Here is a 19,811-nt window from a genome sequence, read left to right as displayed (position 1 = left end):
GTGAGTATACAGCGCAAATGAAAAGAATTTGTCGCAAAGCAAAAACAGACTAAAAAGAAAAAAAAACAGGAACTAGACTATAAAAAAAAAGGCACAAGTGCAATAATGAATTAGACCCAAAAATAAAAAGATTTTTTTTTGTTTTGCTCAAAATTTACAATCTGCATGGGCCATTTTAAGGATTTGGAGCACAAAATGGTAACGTATGCCTAGAGGGGGAAAAAAAAAAAAAATGTGACGTAGAAAAAATATAAATGATGAATCGGCCCTTACTGTGCAGAGAGCAGCTGTCACTTTCCTTCTCTTTCACAGTAGTCAGCAGTTTCCTAGTATATCTATTAGCCAAGTGCAAGGCATGCATGCAAATCAAAGCAAGGGAAAAAAAACTATGTATGAAAGTGAATTCATTATGTTCTAAAGTCTTGCAGGGGTTCTCTAGGATTGTGGAAAAAAAAACATTGTTGCTTTTAGAAACAGCGCCACTTTTGTCCATGGCTGTTTCTGGTATTGCTGCTCAATCCTATTCAAGTAAATTGCACTGAACTGCAAATAACAGTCACAGTCTAAGGCTGTGTGCCCACGATGCGTTTTTGGTGCATATTTGCAGCGCGTAAACGCTCCAGAAACGCATTGCATACCTTATCCCATGACTTCCAATGACATTCTGCAAGTTCTGTGCACATGGTCAGGATTTTTTCTGCGTAGATTTTACTCGCAGAAAAAATAAGGACATGACCAATTCTTGTGCGTTTCCGCATGCGTATTTGCGTATACAATGCACTGGAAAAACGCATGGCAAATACGCGTCAAAAACGCATGTAAAAACCGCATGTGTTTTTCTCCCGAGGACATGCAGAAATGCGCAGGAAAATTTCTGCTTTATTTCTGCATCGTGGGCACTAAGCCTAATCTGTCTTTGCGCCTCAACTGCTGGAGATGGATTACACTTGACAACAGGCAGCGGAGAGCAAGTGACAAAGAACGGAGGCACTGAGTGTCCAGCAATAAAGACCAAATTTCCAGGAGTAAAACAACAATTTTTAAAAAGAAAAAAAAAAAAAATATATTATATATATATATATATATATATATATATATATATATATATATATATATATATATATATATATATATATATATATATATATATATATAATTTATAGATTGTGTATTATATATCAAGTCTGAGAGTACACGGCGCATTTAAGCCAGTCACTTTTGACATAAAAACGAGGACATTATTAAACACATGGAGATTACTGGTGAGACTGGCCTTAATGGTTCTCCAAAATAATCCATTAAGGCAAAATAGAATTTTCTAAGAAAATCTAAACATCACCTAATTGTCTCTCTGACCACCGCGTGCAATATATTGTCGACCCCCCCCATATTCTATAAATACAGATTGTGACATCATGGAGGATAAGTGACAGAGCGCTCGCTTGGGTATATGCTGTATATGTCCTTGGGCAAAAACACTCCACAGGTTATTTAATCAATCCTCCTCTGCCGCGGTTTCCTTACCTGACAGAATTATATTTCTCAGGTTCCAACTGGCTAGTTAGTGATCGCTCGCAGCGTACAAACGCCACGAATAGGGTCAGAAAATAAAAAGCTGGTGTAAGCTATTTTTTAATATGTGCTATATACACTGCTCAAAAAAATAAAGGGAACACTTAAACAACAGAATATAACTCCAAGTAAATCAAACTTCTGTGAATTCAAACTGTCCACTTAGGAAGCAACACTGATTGACAATCAATTTCACATGCTGTTGTGCCAATGGAATAGACAATAGATGGAAATTATTGGCAATTACCAAGACACCCTCAATAAAGGAGTGGTTCTGCAGGTGGGGACCACAGACCACATCTCAGTACCATTGCTTTCTGGCTGATGTTTTGGTCACTTTTGAATGTTGGCTGTGCTTTCACACTCGTGGTAGCATGAGACGGACTCTACAACCCACAGAAGTTGCTCAGGTAGCGCAGCTCATCCAGGATGGCACATCAATGCGAGCTGTGGCAAGAAGGTTTGCTGTGTCTGTCAGCGTAGTGTCCAGAGGCTGGAGGCGCTACCAGGAGACAGGCCAGTACACCAGGAGACGTGGAGGGGGCCGTAAGAGGGCACAAATGTGCATGTGTCTGCACGAACGGTTAGAAACCGACTCCATGAGGGTGGTATGAGGGCCCGACGTCCACAGATGGGGGTTGTGCTCACAGTCCAACACCGTGCAGGACGCTTGGCATTTGCCACAGAACACCAGGATTGGCAAAGTCGCCACTGGCGCCCTGTGTTCTTCACATATGAAAGCAGGTTCACACTGAGCACATGTGACAGACGTGACAGAGTCACTACACCAGCATATGGTCTCACAAGGGGTCTGAGGATCTCATCTCAGTACCTAATGGCAGTCAGGCTACCTCTGGTGAGCACATGGACGGCTGTGCGGCCCTCCAAAGAAATGCCACCTCACACCATTACTGACCCACTGCCAAACCGGTCATGCTGAAGGATGTTGCAGGCAGCAGATCGCTCTCCACGGCGTCTTCAGACTCTGTCATGTCTGCCACATGTGCTCAGTGTGAACCTGCTTTCATCTGTGAAGAGCACAGGGCACCAGTGGCGACTTTGCCAATCCTGGTGTTCTGTGCCAAATGCCAAGCGTCCTGCATGGTGTTGGTGTGTGAGCACAACCCCCATCTGTGGATGTCGGGCCCTCATACCACTCTCATGGAGTCAGTTTCTAAACGTTTGTGCAGACACATGCACAATTGTGGCCGGCTGGAGGTCATTTTGCAGGGCTCTGGCAGTGCTCCTCCTGTTCCTCCTTGCACAAAGGCGGAGGTAGCGGTCCTGCTGCTGGGATGTTGCCCTCCTATGGCTCCCTCCACATCTCCTGGTATCTGCTCCATGCTCTGGACACTGTGCTGACAGACACAGCAAACCTTCTTGCCACAGCTCACACTGATGTGCCATCCTGGATGAGCTGCACTACCTGAGCAACTTCTGTGGGTTGTACTGTAGACACCGCCTCATGCTACTGTACCTCTAGGGGTGAGAGCAATGGCAAAACGAAAAAGTGACCAAAACAACAGACAAAAAGGATGGGAACAGAGAAATGGTCTGTGGTCACCACCTGCAGAACCACTCCTTTATAGGGGGTTATCTTGCTAATTGCCGATCATTTCTACCAGTTGACTGTTCCATTTGCACAACAGCAGGAGAAATTGATTCACAATCAGTGTTGCTTCATAACTGGACAGGTAGATTTCACAGAAGTGTGATTGACTTGGAGTTACATTGTGTTGTTTAAGTGTTCCCTTTATTTTTTTGAGCAGTGTATATATATGTATATTATATTTTATATATATATATATATATATATATATATATACACACACACACATACATACATACATACACACACACACACACACACACACACAGTACAGACCAAAAGTTTGGACACACCTTCTCATTTAAAGATTTTTCTGTATTTTCATGACTATGAAAATTGTACATTCACACTGAAGGCATCAAAACTATGAATTAACACATGTGGAATTATATACTTAACAAAAAAGTGTGAAACAACTGAAAATATGTCTTATATTCTAGGTTCTTCAAAGTAGCCACCTTTTGCTTTGATGACTGCTTTGCACACTCTTGGCATTCTCTTGATGAGCTTCAAGAGGTAGTCACCGGAAATGGTCTTCCAACAATCTTGAAGGAGTTCCCAGAGATGCTTAGCACTTGTTGGCCCTTTAGCCTTCACTCTGCGGTCCAGCTCACCCCAAACCATCTCGATTGGGTTCAGGTCTGGTGACTGTGGAGGCCAGGTCATCTGGCGTAGCACCCCATCACTCTCCTTCTTGGTCAAATAGCCCTTACACAGCCTGGAGGTGTGTTTGGGGTCATTGTCCTGTTGAAAAATAAATGATGGTCCAACTAAACGCAAACCGGATGGAATAGCATGCCGCTGCAAGGTGCTGTGGTAGCCATGCTGGTTCAGTATGCCTTCAATTTTGAATAAATCCCCAACAGTGTCACCAGCAAAGCACCCCCACACCATCACACCTCCTCCTCCATGCTTCACGGTGGTAACCAGGCATGTAGAGTCCATCCGTTCACCTTTTCTGCGTCGCACAAAGACACGGTGGTTGGAACCAAGATCTCAAATTTGGACTCATCAGACCAAAGCACAGATTTCCACTTGTCTAATGTCCATTCCTCGTGTTCTTTAGCCCAAACAAGTCTCTTCTGCTTGTTGCCTGTCCTTAGCAGTAGTTTCCTAGCAGCTATTTTACCATGAAGGCCTGCTGCACAAAGTCTCCTCTTAACAGTTGTTGAAGAGATGTGTCTGCTGCTAGAACTCTGTGTGGCATTGACCTGGTCTCTAATCTGAGCTACTGTTAACTTGCGATTTCTGAGGCTGGTGACTCGGATAAGCTTATCCTCAGAAGCAGAGGTGACTCTTGGTCTTCCTTTCCTGGGGCGGTCCTCATGTGTGCCAGTTTCTTTGTAGCGCTTGATGGTTTTTGCAACTGCACTTGGGGACACTTTCAAAATTTGCCCAATTTTTCGCACTGACTGACCTTCATTTCTTAAAGTAATGATGGCCATTCATTTTTCTTTAAGTAGCTGCTTTTTTCTTGCCACAATACAAATTCTAACAGTCTATTCAGTAGGACTATCAGCTGTGTATCCACCAGACTTCTGCACAACACAACTGATGGTCCCAACCCCATTTATAAGGCAAGAAATCCCACTTATTAAACCTGACAGGGCACACCTGTGAAGTGAAGACCATTTCCGGTGACTACCTCTTGAAGCTCATCAAGAGAATGCCAAGAGTGTGCAAAGCAGTCATCAAAGCAAAAGGTGGCTACTTTGAAGAGCCTAGAATATAAGACATATTTCCAGTTGTTTCACACTTTTTTGTTAAGTATATAATTCCACATGTGTTAATTCATAGTTTTGATGCCTTCAGTGTGAATGTACAATTTTCATAGTCATGAAAATACAGAAAAATCTTTAAATGAGGTGTGTCCAAACTTTTGGTCTGTACTGTATATTATATATATATATATATATATATATATATATATTTATTTAGTAACCCTTTATTCCCCTGTTGATGGGATACGGTGCTAATTCTGGTTATAGGAAGTTTCGTCCCCAGCAGTTCGCCCCCATGTAGATTTCGCCACTATCATTTCGATGCTGGGGACGAAATGTGCGGGGGTGAAATGTACCCGGGGGCGAATTGCTGGGGGCGAAACATCCAATTCCCGCTAATTCTAATACGGTGCACTATACAGGCCAGAGAAAAGGCTGGTTATAAAGAGAATGTCTCTAATCCTGGAGGAACTGACCTGTCCTGCATTACATGTACAACCCATTGATTTAAATAGGTACTATGTAATACTTCATTTCCCCTCTGGGAGTGCTGCAGGGAATCACATACTGTCCAGTTTGCTCATAGACTACAGCTGATGGAGTAGGTGGCACTTTGTAATTCATCTTATATAGTCAAGAGACCATTTTAACCCTCTAACATTTACACAGATCATTAGAATATCACTACATCAGAGCTTAAATTTTAACCCCTTCTGGCACTTGATCCCTCCATACACAGCAAATGCCGGCTGTGTTATTCAGATGCCCATCTGCCCCCACACCCAAGGCATGACCGACTGTTGGGTTGCTAAAGGCCCCTGTTGCTGCTCCTGGGCTTCATAGAATACCATTATTCTCAGTATATACTGTAGCACTGCAATATATAGAACAAGCGATCCAACTATCGCAGGTTCAAGCCTCTTATGAGGTGTAAAAACTAAAAGTTTGAAAAAAAAGTTAAGTATACAAAAATGTAAAAAAAAAACCTGGAAAATTCCAACACCACCTCTTTTGCCCAGTTACAAATAAATAGATAAAACAGTAATATTCAGTATTGCCATGTCCATAAATTCCAGCCCATAAAAAATAACATTAACCGCTACAATAGACACCATAAAAAAAATTTAAAACACCATTTTTTTTTTGTCGCTGCAACTCCCCCAAGAACAGAATAAGTGAAAAAAAAAGTTGTGTCCCAAAATTGTACCATTAAAAAAACAACAACAAAAAAAAAACTATAAAAAAGAAGCAAAAACTTTTCCAAAACTTTCAAAAATGCTATTTTATTACAACCAGCATGTGATATGTGATCCATAATGTGGTTTCTTTTTTATTATCTTGGAGGAAGTTCAGAAGAACATAAGAAGGTCATAGTATCCCCATAGTGCAGTTTTCTATTCAGAATCAATCCCGAGGTCCCGGTACTGCAAAGCGGGAACGTGAAATGGAGACCTTCCACAATGCCACTGGTCAGCGAACCATGTGAAGGCTAATGCACGGCAATTCATTTATCAACACTGGGGTGGGAGAAGTGCAATGCAGCAAGGATGAGATATGGGAAGGATGTGCACCACATACGGTATTATTTTACATGTCGAAAAGGAGTTTACAGAACTAGAAAAATGTCTGCTCCAAAATACAAAACAGCACCACCACCATCCATAGGCTGTGCCTGGTATTGCAGCCTTCAAGTAAATGTGACTTAGCAGATATAGGTTTCCCCAAGGAATGATTAACTCCATGATGAGCCATGACAAAAATATAAAAAACGCACATTGAGCTGCATTTATTTAAATTAGAGCTGTATAATACTTCAAATCTCCTGTGGGGGCGCTGTAGGGAAATGAAACACTTATCTGGGGAGCCTTCCAGTGGGCCACCTTGTGATCAGTTTCCAGTCTGGTGACAATTCCAAGGAAGGAGGACTGACCAAACCCTTTATTAAAGGGATTTCCCACCATAGACATTCATGGCATATTGGTAGGAATTTTCTTCCGTCTCTGGCTAGTTGGGTCTGACCTCAAAAGAACGGGGGATATTTTGAAAGGTTGCACGGCTTTATTCGAGTGAATCGGGTCTACAGTGAATAGAAATCTACATGGCCGGGGGCACGGATGTGCAGGGAAAACTGAAGGGACGAGATGCTATATTGCATCCTCTTCACTCTCAGCATCAATTGGGGGTCCCAGAAGTTGGACCCTCAGTGCTCCTGAAGTGGTGGATATCCTAGTATCATCCCTTAAATTTACCAGATGGGATTATACCTTTAACCTGAAGAGTTGCAGTGCTCAGCACAGGACCGGATTCACACAAACACCTTTGTTTCAAGGGAACCTGTCCTTTCGACGGCGTTCCTTCAGCTGCATATATGGAGTAAAGGATCGGTCCTCACGTCTTAATCACAGATTTCAGGTTTTTCTAACATTCCCCTTGCCCCTGGTATATACCATCCGGCCCCCTGCCCCCTAGGGTATAACATCTGGCCCCTCGCCCCCCATCCCCGGTGTATAACATCCGCACCCCCCCCACCATGCCATCTGCCCTAACTAACGTGACAGAACGGCCGGTGGTGCAGAGCTCACTGATCCCATGGTGGTCCTGTAATAGCACCCATGAGGGGAACATTTCCATTCATGACATTTCTTCCTCCTGAATCTTCCCCCATCACCTGTGTGTGATATTATTGAGAAGTGGAAGGGACTGCAGTCACAAAGTAGAGACCCCATAACGTTAGAGCAGGGGGCCGAGTGCTGAGGAGCAAAGAACAGAAAAGTCACCAGTGCTCTTCTGACCCCTTAACTGCATAGTCCAGACCTCCTATGATATCAGAACAAGCACTGCGCCCCTACCGGGAGCTTCATGGCCGAGCAGCTGCATGCAGCCGTACATCACCAAGCACAATGCTGAGCGTCGGATGGAGTGGTGTAAAGCTGCCACCACTGAACTCTGGAGGAAACGTGCTCTATGCAGTGACGGATCGCACTTCTCTATCTGCGTATGATGGTGGAGTCTGGGTTTGAGGATTCCAGGAGAAGGTTACCCCCTGACTGTATTGTGCTGCTGTATGGATTGGTGGAGGAGGATAATGCTCTGGGCTTGTTTTTCAAGGGTCGACCCCGGCTCCTAAGTTCCAGGGATGGAAATCTTAAGGTTTCAGCACAAGACATTGTAGACAATTGTAACTTCCAGATTTGTGGGAACAATTTAGGGAAGACCCTTTTCTGTTCCTCATGACTGTGCCCAGTGCACAAGCTCCATACACACATGGAGGGGGAGAACATGACCGGCCAAACAGAGCCCGGACCTCAACCCTATCCAGCTCATCAGCATCCAGCCAGAACTATAGGAGCAGAAAATTCCTTACCTTCACTTCCCAGCATGCATTGCTTCTTCGCTGTGCATTGGTTTACCAGCCCTGAACCAAAATCTTGTCTCTTTTTTTATGACTTTATGAGCTTTGACAGGAGAGCAGGGGCAGAGAAACAAAGACTCAGCCCCTCTTCTTGGGATCCGTCTTAGCAGCTAGTGACGGATTACACTTGACAGCAGGCAGGAGACACTGAATGGCTGGGGTAACACAACAAACTTTAAATTTTCTATCACATTATGTATAAAATGAGTCCAAGATGTCCGAAAGGACAAGACTCGCGTAACTTTCCCACTTTGTAGAAAGGGCAGACTAATTTTTCATCTCTCAGAAAGTCAATGGCACCTCTACGGTATAAATTATTTCCAAGCTCTTGAGAATATATAAACCATGTACATGCCCTCCTCTAATTAACATGCTGTCATTATAACCCAAGCTCATATCATCAGTAGGAGGTCAGCCTTATGCTGCAGTAACGACTGTGAGCACAAAGTGCAATGATTTTATAAATAAAAAGCAAATTAAAATATATGTTACACGACACACAAAACTCACAATATTGGTCAAATGCTCGATTCCGTTCTAGGCTATTCGACCTCCACAAGAAAAAAAATAAAAGAATACACTACAGGGTATATACTTTCTTTTTGCAGGATGCCTTCCATGTAAAAAAGTTGTCCACTATGCTTTTCTATATGTAAAAAAAAATGTATACAATCTTTAGGCCTCTATCAGGTGACTGAAAGCCCATGGCGAAGTTTGGCGCCCATGCCGGGAGCTTCCTGGCACAAATATTGAATATGTTCATGAAACGTGATGTGAACAAAGCCTAACTCTGCGCAGTAGTTCTCGTGACACCAGCAGGGTTTGCAAAATAGAAGCTCTTCCTATTGTAACTGGAAAAAAAGTTACAACCATAAGTCAACCATTTTGGAGGATATAAGAAGTTCCCTCTGGTCACTCGGTCACCCAAGCTGCAAACACATATATAGGTTCTTCATTGCCTTCTACCACAACTTTGTCCTCACTTATCTACAGTAACTCTTTATCTTGTCACTTAATGGGGTAATCCGGCTCTGATGACGTCACGGTCTAGCATGCACAAGTAGCATGTATCACATACCGGTCTTACTCTAATAAATAGATATCTGCCGCTTTAAAAGAAGCCAGGAGATATCTGTAACCGTAACATCACCGGCCCCACTCACATCCAAAGTGGAAGTGAGCCAAACTGGTTTACTACTTCTAAAGTACAAAACAATATATCAATCCGCTCGACACCTCCTGCTCAGCAATATCCTACCTCTAGATCCTGCTAACCGCATGTTTCCTGGACATTTTGACAGGAAATTCAACAAAAAAGGATTTTTGATGCCAACTTGTTGGATTAGTGCACAAACGGATGTCAATGTTGTGAGTACTGGGGGAAGAGGGCCAAGACCAGGTTGGCTTCATCCCTCGTTATAATGGGTAGTAAGAACATGTGCACGTGGTGTACAATATTGGCTAAGGCCCCGGATCATGGAAAGGAGACAAAAAATTGCAAACAAGTACAAACTGAAGACTAAACCACCTAGGGTTCATGTTGTAGATCTCAAATACTGAGGCACATAAGTATTTTGGAAGTATAGCCATTCATTTCTATATTAACATTAATATTAAAATGATCATCATCCTACCTGTCTGAGGATGAAGCTTGTAGAGGTGGTACTTCCATCCGACCTCTTCAGTCTACTTCTTCTAGAAGCGGTCCCTCGCGATACCTCAACAACAATGGGAAAATTCCCTAAGTACAATGAAGAACGAAACCAAAATCTCTAGCTACATGACTTGCTTTGGGAGTTCAGAGACTAGATTTCCAAGTAATTAGACCCAAGATCATTCCAAAATTAGATAAAGCCCCAATGGCATGACACACTATCTCCTAATAAATCCTTACTGTATGCTTTAGCCACGCTAAATAAGAACATTCGAAAACTAAGTAGACCTCCGAGAGATCTAGTAGACCTTCTGTGACATGACACAGTATCTCCTAACAAATATTTTTCCAATAGCCACTCAACAGAAGAACATTTGAAAACTAAAACTTCATAGAGATCTAGTAGAACTTCTGTGACAAGACATGGTAGGTATCTCCTAACGAATATTTATCCTATATCCAGCCTACAGAAAAATATTCGAAAACTAGGAAGACCTCAGAGAGATCTAGTAGACCTTCTATGACATAACATAGTACCTCCCAACTAATACTTATCCTATAGCCATACAGCAGAAAAATATTCGAAAACTAGGAAGACCTCCGAGAGATCTAGTAGACCTTCTGTGACAAGACATAGTATCTCCCAACTAATACATATCCTATAGCCATAGAACAGAAAATATTTGAAAACTAGGAAGACCTTCGAGAGATCTAGTAGACCTTCTGTGACAGGACACAGCATCTCCTAACAAATATTTATCCTATATCAAGCCTACAGAAAAATATTCGAAAACTAGAAAGACCTCCGAGAGATCTAGTAGACCTTCTATGACATAACATAGTATCTCCCAACTAATACTTATCCTATAGCCATACAGCAGAAAAATATTCGAAAACTAGGAAGACCTTGGAGAGATCTAGTAGACCTGTGACAAGACATAGTATCTCCCAACTAATACATATCCTATAGCCATAGAACAGAAAATATTCGAAAACTAGGAAGACCTTCGAGGGATCTAGTAGACCTTCTGTGACAAGACATAGTATCTCCTAACTAATACTTATCCTACAACCACACTATAGAAGTAAATAGTCAAACTACAGATACCACCTCTCTGGCATTTCTTCCATCTGGCTCTCTGCCCTTGCTATAGACCAAGGGGTCAACTAGGCAAGGGACATCCTGAGACTGATGCTAGTTGTACCTGGAAGATTGGAGCGTTCAGTACCTCAGTTATTCCATTTTTTGGGTAGGAATTCCTAGACATGTCTACAAGAACATGTCCTCACAGCAGGGGTAAAGGAAGATACGCTCATCAGTGCTCTTGAACAAGGTCCTACTAGCTCTTCACAGTCAACATCATTTCTTCATTTTCGATATAGCTGGCATCTTCAGCACCACAGCTCCAAGCCCAGCATCCGAGAGCAGAGAATTGAATGCTAACCCTTGCTGAATCACTGATGCTTCAGCAAAGTCTGTTCAGCTCAGAAGCAAGTCCACAGTCCATCTAGTCATAGATAGTCACCCTTCTTCTTCAGCCTGGCAGAAGTAAAGGTTCTCGCCAGCTATGACCTACCTCTCAAGGTCTTCCAGGAAGAGTGAGCTGGACTGGCAGTCTTGAAATGTAGATTTAACACAAGACTGTGATAGGCTGCTGATTTTTCCAAGACCTGCCTTAACCGAGGAAATGTGAATTAACCTGTGATGACCCAGAGGAGATGTTTTGTTTTCTTTTTTTTTTAGGGAGATTTCAAGATTTCTCCAATCTTCTTATCTCAGTGCTGTTTACATTGCTCTATTCATGATTTTTAATGAACACTCCAGGGCTCTGGGAGCTTGGTAGACAATTTTAGAAACTACCAGCAGTTGCTTTGCAAAAAAGCATTGCCATATGTTTCTGCATGCATCAGTGCTGTACTTTCTTGAGGACAGTCTGTGCAGATCTCTAACTGCAGCCTTCTCTGTGTAGCAGGGAGCCTTGTTCTTTCCGAAGACTCTTGAAATCCTTAATACTGCACCAAGTTTAGCAGAGTCTTGGGAGGGAGCCAGATAATTGCTACCTTGATGTTCTTGCTCTGCCACTGTTCCTAGAGAATATTTAGCATCCAACCATCCTATTTATCGTAAGTAGGACGACTTTCCTTATTTCTTCTCATTCGTGGAAACTTAAAAGAGCAGCAAGACAGCTTCTAAAAACAGCTGCGACTATGATGTATGTGCGGTTAATGGAGGAGAGATTTTTTTTGCAGTCTCCCTTTAAAGTGGTTGATAACAGAGAACAATAGACAATTTATAAAAAGGGAAAAGAAATGAGAATTTTGGTTTCGTGACTCTCATCTTCGTATGCATAGTTTTGATAGAAAGGAAAGAGTAAATGGAATGAGTAGTAGATATAAATGCTTAACCGGAACCTATTGCTATGAAAATGCTGTCCAAATGACCAGCAGCAGGATATATAGGTCGCTGGAAAAGATTCAGGATAAATTGTAATTATTCATTCAAATTCCTGCTTGTTTAGAACTCAGGAGTCCAGTGGGAGGCGGCATCACCCAATGATTGACAGCCTTCTCTGTGTGAGCATCAGTACAGATAACTGCCAATCACTCATTTGTGGCCGCCCACTGGACTCTTAAGCTGAAAATTAGCAGGAACTTCAAATCAATAAGTTATCCTAAATCCTTTTTCCACCAACTCATCCATCAATCTGCTCAGCACACTTGTGCTGTGAGGATTCACAAGTCTGCAGTCACAGAGTCACAAACCTGGAACTCCCCTTTAATCAAACATGCTAATTAGGTTACTTGGTGCACCCTGGGAGTGGCCAAGTTTCAAAACCACTGTTCTGTCCACTGATTTTGCATATCCCCGCCTCCCTCACTGGCGATTGACAGCTCTGACTTGCCTGGAGTGATCACAGTCTTCGGAGTAAGCCAGTGCTGTCTAATCAATTAAAGCAATTTTATTTGGGATATTTTTTTTCCTTTTTTTTTTTTTTCCCCATTTAAACATTATTAGATTTCATTAAAATAAAAATATCAAACACTTTTTGGTAGAATTTTTTTTTTTTTAATTGATAACAATCCTGAAAATAAATATAACAATTTAGTATTGTGCAAAGGAAGAGAGAGAGAGAGTAAGCAAACATCCCATGAACACCATGAAACCTCCTCGTAATGTCATAGCAAAGAATAAAATAATTATTACACTATCTACAGAGTATCTTTCCATTAAAGTGATCAGATTACAAATTAAAGGTGATTTTCTGCCGCCCCATCGCAACGCTGCCGCATATGTACAAAACGGAAGAGTTGTCCCCTCCGCCAGAAGAGAAATGGGTTACGCGGGGTAAATATAGATATAAAATTTCACATAGACAATTGTCTATGTAAAACGTGGGCTATGAGCTGATGTCGAACTACAAGCATCAGAATGCCCTGATGCTTGACGGTCGCCATCAGTGGCGCACTTTTGGTCTATATACACTATACATTTTATATATCATAAACTAGTTCATCTGTAAATGCGATCAATCTACGTCAATTCCGGAACATGACGACATAACACACGGGATATCACCGAAAATCACACGATGAATCAAGAAAGTAAAGAATAGAAGAGCTTGAAGAAAAGAAGAAAAAAAAAATAGGACAGGTGCGAACGGGCACTAGAAACAGGCAACAGCTGCAACGAGTGGTCCTAGACGTCTCCTAGGCGTCGGTTTCACACGTCCGACAGTCCCAGTCTGAGTAAGAACCTTGATGTCCGGATTAGATAAATATGGCTGCTTTCTTCTAGAAACAACGCCACACTTGTACACAGGCTGTGCTTGGTACTGCAGCTCCACTCCAATGATATGAACAATGGTGGCACTGTTTTTTTTTAAGAAAGCAGGCATGTTTCTCTAATTTTGTCCAAACTCTTTAAAAAGGCTTTTTTTTTTTTTTTTTTTTTTTTTAATAAGGTGCGTGTTTCCTATTTCACAGTCTCTATCACTCGCCACATTCATCCATTTTTTTAGCAAAGAAAAATGAGACATTTGGCAGTGACGTCCAGATAAGTAGGTCTCTACCAAGATGGCATCTACGATCCAGCAGCCGATTGACCACAGCATTGAGCAAAAGGGGCAGAGAAGAGGAGACGAAAAGACAGCTTCACTGCCATAAGAAGAATGTGGCAATGGCGCCGGGATACAAGAGACGCTTCCCGGCAGGACAAAAATGGTTCTTTTTTTTTTTTTGGACTGGAGGGCAAATATCAGAGTTCTGAGATACAGCGCTGGTGGACTCCATACACAATAAGGAAGAGCCCCCGATCCTCAGTTCTGCAGGACCAGAGGGAGAGCCCCCGATCCTCAGTTCTGCAGGACCAGAGGGAGAGCCCCCGATCCTCAGTTCTGCAGGACCAGAGGGAGTGCCCCCGATCCTCAGTTCTGCAGGACCAGAGGGAGAGCCCCCGATCCTCAGTTCTGCAGGACCAGAGGGAGAGCCCCCGATCCTCAGTTCTGCAGGACCAGAGGGAGAGCCCCCGATCCTCAGTTCTGCAGGACCAGAGGGAGAGCCCCCGATCCTCAGTTCTGCAGGACCAGAGGGAGAGCCCCCGATCCTCAGTTCTGCAGGACCAGAGGGAGAGCCCCCGATCCTCAGTTCTGCAGGACCAGAGGGAGAGCCCCCGATCCTCAGTTCTGCAGCACCAGAGGGAGAGCCCCCGATCCTCAGTTCTGCAGCACCAGAGGGAGAGCCCCCGATCCTCAGGCCTGCAGGACCAGAGGGAGAGCCCCCGATCCTCAGGCCTGCAGGACCAGAGGTAATGCCCCCGATCCTCAGTCCAGCAGGACCAGAGGGAGAGCCCCCGATCCTCAGTTCTGCAGGACCAGAGGGAGAGCCCCCGATCCTCAGTTCTGCAGGACCAGAGGGAGAGCCCCCGATCCTCAGTTCTGCAGGACCAGAGGGAGTGCCCCCGATCCTCAGTTCTGCAGGACCAGAGGGAGTGCCCCCGATCCTCAGTTCTGCAGGACCAGAGGGAGTGCCCCCGATCCTCAGTCCTGCAGGACAAGAGGGAGAGCCCCCGATCCTCAGTTCTGCAGGACAAGAGGTAGTGCCCCTGATCCTCAGTTCTGCAGGACAAGTGGGAGAGCCCCGATCCCCAATTCTGCAGGACCAGAAGTAGTGCCCCTGATCCTCAGTTCTGCAGGATGAGAGGGAGAGCACCAACTTTCAAAGCTCTGCAGGACAACAGAGACAGCCCTGATCCTCAGTTCTGCAGGATGAGAGGGAGAGCCCCCGGTCCTCAGTTCTGCAGGATGAGAGGGAGAGCCCCCGATCCTCAGTTCTGCAGGATGAGAGGGAGAGCCCCCGATCCTCAGTTCTGCAGGATGAGAGGGAGAGCCCCCGATCCTCAGTTCTGCAGGACGAGAGGGAGAGCCCCCGATCCTCAGTTCTGCAGGATGAGAGGGAGAGCACCAACCTTCAAAGCTCTGCAGGACAACAGAGACAGCCCTGATCCTCAGTTCTGCAGGATGAGAGGGAGAGCCCCCGGTCCTCAGTTCTGCAGGATGAGAGGGAGAGCCCCCGATCCTCAGTTCTGCAGGATGAGAGGGAGAGCCCCCGATCCTCAGTTCTGCAGGATGAGAGGGAGAGCCCCCGATCCTCAGTTCTGCAGGACGAGAGGGAGAGCCCCCGATCCTCAGTTCTGCAGGATGAGAGGGAGAGCACCAACCTTCAAAGCTCTGCAGGACAACAGAGACAGCCCTGATCCTCAGTTCTGCATAACGAGAGGGAGAGCCCAGATTCTATAACCTGCATAAGTCTCATAGAAGTGAATACAGCGAGGGTCACACATGCGCACTACGGCTCTATTCACACTCTGGACTCTGGGTTTGCAGACAATCCAGCTGCTGGGATCATGCATTTATCTCCTATCCTGACAGTCAGAGTACGCACTGAATGTCATTTCAAGGATTAAATATTTTCTCTTTCTATTTTGGAGGAAAGCGCTTATCCGCAGTATATTAGAGATTCCAACAGCCAGGGCATGCTACGTAAATGACAAAAAAAAATATGAATCCCCTTTCCTTGAGCTGTATTCCCTTTTTGTATTTAAGAGAGGAGTGCACCGAGTGGCTGAACGGTGGTACCAACAGATGGCTTGGATGTGAATGGGAATAATGAGAAAGTTACCCAACGCATTTCTGGCTGCATGATCTGACTACAGAGGACAGTACTGGATGGATCTAGGGACGTGGAGCTTGGGGATATATAATGTAAGAGGATTTCTTGTAGCAGATGCATGTGTGGACTCAAGGAATGAGTCTGTCTGACCCCATTGAGCTGTCAATCATTCTGAATGGGTGGTGGGCAGGCAAGATTTTCTCAGCTTTTTGCAAAGTCCTACTAAAGGGAGGTTGTCCAGGATTAGAAAGACATACCTGACCTCAGCAGTCCTGGCTGTATCCAATGCTGTCCTCAGATATGACGCCATAGAAAACCTGACATCCATTCTTTACATATTTTGCAAATCTTATCAAACTGTCCCTTTTTTTTTTCTTTCTTAAAAAGGTGTTTAAAATCCCATTTTTCCATCCGACAGTCTAAATATTTCCTACTTACATTTATTTTTTTTAATTCCCCCCTTATTTATTCAGCAGAAATCTCCCATTTCTCGAGCGGATGTGACTCATTCATGAAAATAGACTTTGAGCAAGCGACGGCTCTCGCTGCTCGGCTCCTGTTATTCTCACATTTCACCATCCCCCTCATTGTGCAGATAAATTAGATCCCTGCAAAATATCTCACCGTGCTTCACAATCCCATTCAAATATTAAAGGGGGACTTTCACATTTATGACCTGTTTAGGATAGGTCATCAATATCAGACCGGGTGGGGGTCCGACAACCTGACACCTCCATGATCAGCTGTTTGCAGGTCCCACCACGGCTGTAAATACACATTTTAATGAGCAGGAATAGCACAGTTCAGGCGGGAACCTCCTAGCGCACTGACGCAGTGTGAACTGGGCCTAAGGTTGGCGCACTTTCTTGGGGAATTTTTTTTTTTTAATTTTTCAAAACCTTTTAAACATCTTTTTAGTGTTTATTTCTATGGTGCAGTTATATCACAATATTTCCACAGTCATCAGAAGGCTCCCACGGATTTTGGTGGGACTGACTGACGTCAGGGTAAAGAAGGGTTATGCATGTTGGATTTGAACATGTCCAATCCTTCTGTTCTTGAGATTGAAGCGTACAGGAGAGGTGACGGTGGCTTATTCCTCCTCCCCCATTGAGAACACATGCACCGAGCGTGCATATACATTGCAAGGTTGCAAGAAGTTTCTGATGTCTGAACCAGTGGGTAGAGTTGCACCTGCTTAATGACCCTTAAAAAGTGATGGCTGGATAAGGGAGGGGGCAATACCTAAAGTACTAACTGACAGAGGTTAAAACAGAAGTTTGTCATGGGACCCCCTATATGATGAATGGCTGAGAGGCTCACAAAGGGGGAAGCATTAATAAACTGATCAGCCTTGGGGTCATGCAAATCGGTCCAAGCACGGACCGGCCGCATCTCACCTGACCCGAGCGTCACTGCCTCAAAAACATATATGAAGATGTGACGTTTGGGTCGGTAGATCCGCGGCCGGTCCGTGCTTGGACTGACATGATCACTTATGAAATTTTATTAATTAGCACAATTACCCCCACTAGTTCTGTGTTATCAGGTCATCTACTTGGACACATGTTCGATACGAAATCTTTAAAAGTGCAAGTGAAATATGTTTCCGTACTAGGACTAAGCTAATCAGACTGCACGGGGAAAGTGTCACCATTATTTTAACACCCAGAGAAAATGACGGCAGAAGAATTAGAGCTTGGTTACCTTTTCAGTCTTTCAGCTTTATAACGTGGTACATAAAACCTCGGCTATTTTTACATCTTCTTAATTGAACCAGTTGGCACAATTCTGCTCTGTTAATTACTACGTTAACCTTCTGCTGACGGAGCCTTTCAGTGATGGGCAGCGTTACATCAAACCGAATAGCCGCGGAGAAGGGCTGATACTCGCACGTGAATACGTCCCCGGAGCCTCAGAAGATCGCACGCCGTACGGGATTGTTGGAATCTCAGACTCGATCTACAAGACAATATTCTGATCTATAATATATAAAACCATAATTTTTGTTTGTGGAGCTGCGACTTGAAGCTCGTTTCCTTTAAACAACATGTCACGGTTTACATCTACATGATTAGTTGAGTAACTTTGCAAAAACTTTTCTTTTCATTTGTGCAGATTGGAAGCATCATTGTGACTTTTCTCCATCATGTCACCTAACAGCTAAGCTTTAAAAAAAAGTCCCCAAATGCATAAACTCAGCAGGACCAGTCAACTGTGGCAGGACCGGCCGTTGACAGGACAGGTATAGCAGCCATCATGGTGTAGAGCGCGAATGCTACAAGAGTAGGTGACTTCTCAATCAAATTGGGTTTTAAGCACACGGTGCAGGACACTGCGCTACTAAAGGGTTTATTCGACACCGCTCAATTCTGCAATGGGAAGTGAGTAGCACCGATGACACCTGCCAGGAAGCGGATACTGCACGTGTCCTATTTTAATGAATAGGACACACGCGCCGTACCAGATTGTGAGCGCACTATACAGAGCGGCATGATCAGCGCCACTTGCTTCAGCATTGGGAGACAAACCCTTTAAAGAGGTTGTCCACTACTTTTACATTGATGGCCTATCCATGGGATAGGCATGTCTGATCGGCCGGGGTCCGACGCCCGGCACCCCCGCTGATTAGCTGTTATCGGTGGCCGCCGGCTGGAAGTACTCACTTGCGGAGCTGGCCGTCTAATTGTAGTGGCCTCGGCCGGGTACTGCATATCCGCCTCCTATTCAATTCTATAGGAGCAGGATGTGTACTAACAAGACCCTATCCTAGGGATGGGCCATCAATGTAAAAGTAGTGAACAACCTCTTTAATGTAGAGTTCTGCCCAAAGTGGCGACATCACATAAGGGAAACTCCAGATTCAAGAGGAATCGGGCATGCTGAATGACAACGCCCGATTATTTTGCTCTAGAGACAGAAGTTTCTGGAAGTCGCTTGCTCCATTCTCCCTACTGAGAATACATGCATGCTTGGACGAGCCGAGCATGCACATGTTATGGGAGGGATCAGGAGTAATAGAAGGTGTACAGGCACATTTGTCATCCGAGCAACATTTACAATGCATGCTACCAGCGACAAAACGCCAGCAGATCCAAAATATGCAATCAGCGCAACAAATGTAAAAAGAAATGGATTTGCAAAGTTAGCTCAGTTTTAAACGCAGAACCGAGGAATGTTGTACAAAATGTGGTCAGAAAATAAGAGTTTTCCTTTTAGGAGACTTGTGACTGATACACACAAAGTTAGATGCACAGAGGTCTTTTTACAAGTTTACAGTCTCAGAGAAGGGGCTGCTGGTAGTAAGTTGGGGCTTGTTGAGGGATTGAGTGTAAGGGGGCGGCCATTGTGTAGCCGGGTCCTGGAGGCAAAGAAGACGTAGTGTTCTGATAGGCTGACATGTCGGCGGACATTCCCATTGGTTGACCGTAGTTTGAATAGGGAGGATTTATACCGACGTCGTGTCCTGTGCTGCAAATACAATAAAAAAAAATAGAATTAGACTTACTGGTAATTTGATTTCTAGGAACCCTCCACCACAGCACCATGGGAGTACCTCCTGTGATGCTGTCGTGGAGGGTGACTTGAGAAAAAAACATTATCATAACAGATAAAAATAAATTTAAGAGGTTGTGCAAAAATTCCCTCCCGCCTGGTCTGCAAGTGGGGCTTAAT

The 19,811-nt window shown here is 44.1% G+C and overlaps 2 protein-coding genes across 4 annotated transcripts in view; both read right to left on the bottom strand.

Moving 5' to 3' along the window:
• The window catches only part of CACNB4 (calcium voltage-gated channel auxiliary subunit beta 4), a 124,366-nt gene extending 112,405 nt beyond the window's left edge, over window positions 1-11,961 (bottom strand). Inside the window, exons 1-2 of one of the 2 annotated variants that reach the window (XM_073647178.1) lie at window positions 11,174-11,961; window positions 9,949-10,032 (exon numbers count right to left, since the gene is read on the bottom strand). In XM_073647178.1, the coding sequence (XP_073503279.1) occupies window positions 9,949-10,032; window positions 11,174-11,236 (147 nt within the window). In that variant the 5' untranslated portion in view covers window positions 11,237-11,961. The remainder of the gene's footprint in view (window positions 1-9,948; window positions 10,033-11,173) is intronic. The other variant, XM_073647179.1, reaches the window with a different exon arrangement.
• A 1,051-nt stretch (window positions 11,962-13,012) lies between these two features.
• The window catches only part of STAM2 (signal transducing adaptor molecule 2), a 35,565-nt gene continuing 28,766 nt past the window's right edge, over window positions 13,013-19,811 (bottom strand). For both annotated transcript variants that reach the window (XM_073647175.1, XM_073647176.1), the window contains exon 14: window positions 13,013-19,607. In XM_073647175.1, coding sequence (XP_073503276.1) covers window positions 19,418-19,607 — 190 coding nt within the window. In that variant the 3' untranslated portion in view covers window positions 13,013-19,417. The remainder of the gene's footprint in view (window positions 19,608-19,811) is intronic.

The sequence above is a fragment of the Phyllobates terribilis genome, unplaced genomic scaffold (genome assembly GCF_046119375.1).
Source record: "Phyllobates terribilis strain yellow unplaced genomic scaffold, ASM4611937v1 Scaffold_9__5_contigs__length_417890890, whole genome shotgun sequence".
Classification (NCBI taxonomy): domain Eukaryota; kingdom Metazoa; phylum Chordata; class Amphibia; order Anura; family Dendrobatidae; genus Phyllobates; species Phyllobates terribilis.
Note: the sequence above shows the minus strand (reverse complement) of the source record. Positions and strands in the feature narration are given on the sequence as shown.